This window comes from Cucurbita moschata, unplaced genomic scaffold (assembly GCF_002738365.1).
Source record: "Cucurbita moschata cultivar Rifu unplaced genomic scaffold, Cmos_1.0 Cmo_Scf00010, whole genome shotgun sequence".
Lineage (NCBI taxonomy): Eukaryota > Viridiplantae > Streptophyta > Magnoliopsida > Cucurbitales > Cucurbitaceae > Cucurbita > Cucurbita moschata.
This window is the reverse complement of record NW_019268526.1, coordinates 2634013-2639012: the sequence shown is the minus strand read 5'-3', so window position 1 is coordinate 2639012 and position 5000 is coordinate 2634013. Positions and strand designations below refer to the sequence as shown.

The window sequence follows — 5000 nt, the reverse complement described above, 5'->3', positions numbered from 1 at the left end:
TTTGAGATTTAAATGATAATATTTTTATGTTTTTAGTTTTTTTAATGGTTAAAAAATTTGTTGCAATATTAAAATTTAAATTTTAAAAAACTATAGAACATTATGTATACCTGAAAGAAAAAATATAATGATTTGTTGTAATTTTTAAATAAAAATTATATTAAAAAATGAAAAACTCTCAAATAACTATTTTCTTAAAAAGTAATAAACAGAAATACACACCGAGAACATAATCTCGACAAATTCACTCCGAAGAATTTCCGCCCCAATCTCACACAAATAGATGAAAATTTTCACGGAAATGAAAAACGAAATAAGTGGCAAGGACGGGACAGGGAAGACTTCCACGTCTTCGTCCCCTCCCCATAAACATCTCTACCTAAAATGATTGTCTCTCGTCTCAATTTTTACTAATATTTTAAGTTTTTGAACAAAGGTTAAGAATAATATTGTGAAGATGGACGACATATGGTCTGTAAAAAATAAAGGTATTGTCACTTACCTTACAAGAAATCCAACCATCTCAATAAAGTGGAAAAGGTTAGTAATTAGTGATTGGTAATTAGCTATTAGCAATTAATTAGGATTATTTTATATATTAAAAATACAAAATTTATAGGTATTTTTATTAAAATTTGGAACAAAAATAATCGAAGAAGTTGAAACAGATCCCTAACCATTGGATGGATTAGTGATCAAAACAACGGTGATTAGAGATATTAATTCAACTTTGGTTGTGGATTGTTTATGTAATTCCTTCCCATTAAACAAAAACAACAAAATCCATCTTAATTTGAAATCCTTACAGCTTTTCGGTTCATATTTTCCCCAATCAAATTGTTCATAAATATCTTACCAACAAAGCCGAGAACAAGAACAACAAGAAGCAAAAAAAACAGAGTAATCGTGACAATGGAAGGGGCAATGGAGAGCCGAATTCAGCAGGTACTGGCCGCGGAGGAGCTGCTGCGAGAGATCCAGCAGCCATTAATGGAAAACTCCCCAACAATGGCTTCAAAGCCAACAAAAACACCGACCCAAAAAGCCATCAGAAAGACCTTCAAAGGCACAGCCCACTTAGCCAACCTCCTCCCCACAGGCACCGTCCTCGGCTTCCAAATTTTGTCCCCAATTTTCACGCACCAAGGCCACTGCCTCACCAATGTCAGCCAAACCGCTACACTCGCCCTCGTCTTGCTCTGCGCCTTGTCCTGTTTTTTCCTCATCTTCACCGACAGTTTCAGGGACAAACGTGGCAAAGTCCGATATGGGGTCGCCACATTTCATGGCTTGTGGGTTATTGATGGCTCAATCACCCTTCCCAAAGAAGAGGCTGCTCAATACAGGCTTCGCTTCATCGATTTCTTTCATGCCATCGCTTCTCTCTTGGTGTTCATAGCTGTTGCTCTGTTCGATCAAAATGTTGTCAACTGTTTGTATCCAACACCGTCCGATGAAACAAGGGAGCTCTTGGTTGTGCTGCCTGTCGCCGTTGGTGTCTTCTGCAGCTTGTTGTTTATTGTTTTCCCCACCAAACGACATGGCGTTGGCTTTCCCCTCTCCCGTGAATAGCAACCCAAATGCCCTTTCAATCAGTATTCTACGCTGGCGATTGTTACAATTGTTCTTATTTAATTCAATACTCGACACACGACACACACACACTCAGTTCATTCATGTCATGTTGTGCCGTAATGTCATAACCTTCAATGTTCTGACACCACTTATTGTACCGTAGTGCCACAATTTTCAATACTCTAAAAACACTTGTTGTATCCTAATTCCACAACAAAAAATATCATAATACCCAATTGATGTAGCACAACCAAAACTCAATTGTTATAACGAAAGCCTAATCAATATCGATCCCACTCACACACCCACAAGCAAAAAATTAAACAAAGAGACAGAAATTTACATGTTTGGAGATAACAAATTCCTCTACATCCACAGATGATGATAACCAATTACTATAACGAAAATGTTTAAAAGTGTACCTCTCCCCACAACCTGTTGTAATAATAAGAAACCAACAACCTGCTGTAATAATAAGAAACCAACGCTACTAAAATAAAAAAAGATCCATTTTTGACGAAAAAAACCCATTAGCTCAAGCCTAGCCCAAGAGCTTCCTAATGCCAGCCTTCTGCTCGGCGGTGAGTCTGGTGGGAAATTTGATATCGAAATTGATTCTCAAATTCCCTTTCTTGGTGGGGTCTTTTTGAAGGGGCATTCCTTCTGAGGGTATCACTTCCTCGTAATTTGGAGTGATTACATTAGTGATCGGGAAACTCAGATGTCGGCCGTCCAACGTTGTAAGATGGACAGTGTACCCTGTCAACGCTTCCGCCAGAGATATCTTTTGAGTGGCGATTAAATCGTTTCCATCGCGAGTGAACACGCTGTGAGGCTTCTCATCAATCAAAAAGACAAGATCTGATGGTATAATGTCAGGCTCCTCGTTTCCCTTCTCTGGGAATGTGATCTTTGTTCCCTTTTTCCATCCGGGCTTTATGTTGATCGTCAAGATCTCCTCTGTTTTCGTTGCTTTCCTGATTCAGTGAAGAAATGGTTGGTTTTTGAAGAGTTTAAAACAAAAATAAAATCATGGGGTTCTTTTTTTATGCTTTGCTTACCCACGAACGTCGGTAACTTGTCTAGAAATTTTCATTTTCTTAGTTGTTCCTTTGTATAGCTCCTCGAGGCTACATGGTAGTTGTCTTTCGATTGGCGGCGCTTTACGAGAAGCGTGTCGGGAAATGGAACCGCCTATGCCACCGCCACCGCCTCCGCCGTCGAAGTCGCTACCGCCGAAAGATGCGAAAACATCATCACCGAATAAACTTGATGAGAATCTTTGTCCTCTTCCACCCATGCCGCCAAATGGGCTTGAAAATCCGAAGAATTCAGAGAAAATATCGTTTGCGTTTCGGGGATTGAACCGAAACGTCGTTGGTCCATCTCCGGTGGAGAAGAAGGTGGCTCCGCCCGGACCTCCGGCATCCGGAGGTGGCACCTGACCCTTTAGACCATCTTCACCGTACTGATCATAGATTGCCCTTTTCTGGGGGTCACTCAGAACCTAGAAAAAACAGAGAAAAAGAGAGGAAAACAGAGGAAAACAGAGGAACAAAGATTCATTTGCTTGAACAATAGCAACTAAACAGAACGAAAATAGAAATGAACAGAAAACCCATATGAAATTGAAGATTGAAATCATTCATCGATCATTCTCATACACAAGGGAAAACAAAAAGTGGGTCATTTATGAATACCTCATAAGCTTCAGAAATTTGCTTAAATTGGGCCTCAGCTTCTCTCTTGTTGTTAGGGTTCTTATCGGGATGCCATTTCATGGCAAGTTTTCTATAGGCCTTCTTCAAATCATCGTCGGTAGCATTCTTATCGACCTGCAAAATTCGATAGTAATCAACACCCATTTGCTCCCTGAGAGCTTCTGGTTGATTTTGCAGAACAAATTAGGAGTAGAGGCAATGAAGATAACGATGCAAAATGGCGGTGTAAATTTGTGAGAGTCTTCAGTCTATGATGGTTTGAGAAAGCAGGGGAAAGTTCGAGAAATTACGAACACTTGTCGCTGTCGCAAGAACAGTGTATGCTTTTTCTTTTGTTTCTTACTTATTCCTCTCCCTTTGTTGCAAATTTTGGAGTAACAAAGTCATTGCCATTTAATAATGACATGAAATCTATGAACCTTAAGTAATTATTTGTGAAACACATTTTACATTTAATTAATTAAAACACATATGATCGATGAACAAATGGGCTTTGGAAAAAGCCGGTGTGTTATGCTATGTCAAGACAATGGGCTTTGGAAAGGCTGAAGTACCCATTGTGGTTCGATGGATGGGCTTCGACTTGGGCTTCATTAGGCGTTTGGCCCAAACTTGTTTTTCTGGTGCAGTGAGCCCAAAGCCATACTTGTTGCAATCCCAATTCTGAAACAGTGCAGTCCAGCTCATTGTCGGAATGGAGTTGAAGTTGCTCCCATCCGACCGTGAGAATCAAGACAGATAAGTATCATGATACGATCGAGGAGAACGGTGAATCATCCAACACAATAAGAAGAGTGTGCATTAAGGTCAAGCTAGGACATAAGCAAGGTTGGAAAGAACGAGGAGATACGAGTGTCGAAGACAAGAGGATTTGGTAAGACGTCAGACCAGAATCTCAAATGTCGAGGTTTTCGATATGAGTTTCGACATGTAGGTTTGGAGTTAAGCCTGTCTCTATACAAAATGAAAGCTCGCCAAATTTGGTGTCAGGATACTAAACCAACGCTCCACAAGTTCGTATGACCGCTTACAAAATCACATATTCTCTAGAAAGATTAGAATGATTTCATAATGTACTATAGGAGGAAGCATGGTGTCAGCTTTTCACTACTCATAGGTCATGTGCTCGAAGCGAGCTATCCTATAGCACATACATGTGGGCGAGTGTCTCGGGCGACTTCTTTTGAAATGAATCTTTCAAGGATAGTGTCGAACACCACCAACTTCAATCGTAAATTATTGATTTAGAGAAAATGAAATTTAAAAAAATACAAAAAGTTTCACGCAAATACGATACTTTCACACGAGCTCCGATTCTAACGTCGGATTAGAAGCTTGTAGAAATTATTAATAAAACAAAAAATATATATATTATCAAACCAAAGTAAAATATCTACCCGTTTTAAGGACCACGTAAACAATAATTCATAAATGCTATTAAATAGAAATTACATACAATAATCTTTACAATTATACCATTAAATTTTTTATTGAATTAAATCACTTCTTAACTATATGGTTCATTATAATTACACCCTTCATCTCTTAATTAAATCAATCATCTCCTTAATTTATTAATTTCTTTTAATCTTTATCAAAATTTGACTTTGACTCCCATCTTTATATATATATATATATATATATATATATATATATATATATATATATATATATATATATATATATATATATATATATATATAT

General features: G+C 38.0%; 2 protein-coding genes across 2 annotated transcripts; one reads left to right on the top strand and one right to left on the bottom strand.

Moving 5' to 3' along the window:
• Positions 1-865: 865 nt before the first annotated feature.
• LOC111448105 (protein DMP7) lies at positions 866-1572 on the top strand. Its single transcript, XM_023087520.1, has one exon. It carries the CDS (start codon positions 913-915, stop codon positions 1570-1572), a length of 660 nt encoding a protein of 219 aa, XP_022943288.1. The 5' UTR covers positions 866-912.
• Positions 1573-1892: 320 nt separating this feature from the next.
• On the bottom strand, positions 1893-3608 carry LOC111448104 (dnaJ homolog subfamily B member 13-like). The gene is made up of 3 exons (XM_023087519.1): positions 3276-3608; positions 2637-3082; positions 1893-2552 (listed from the first exon to the last, which is right to left on the bottom strand). Exons 1-3 carry the CDS (start codon positions 3438-3440, stop codon positions 2117-2119), a joined length of 1047 nt encoding a protein of 348 aa, XP_022943287.1. The 5' UTR covers positions 3441-3608; the 3' UTR covers positions 1893-2116.
• Between the last annotated feature and the right edge of the window lie 1392 nt (positions 3609-5000).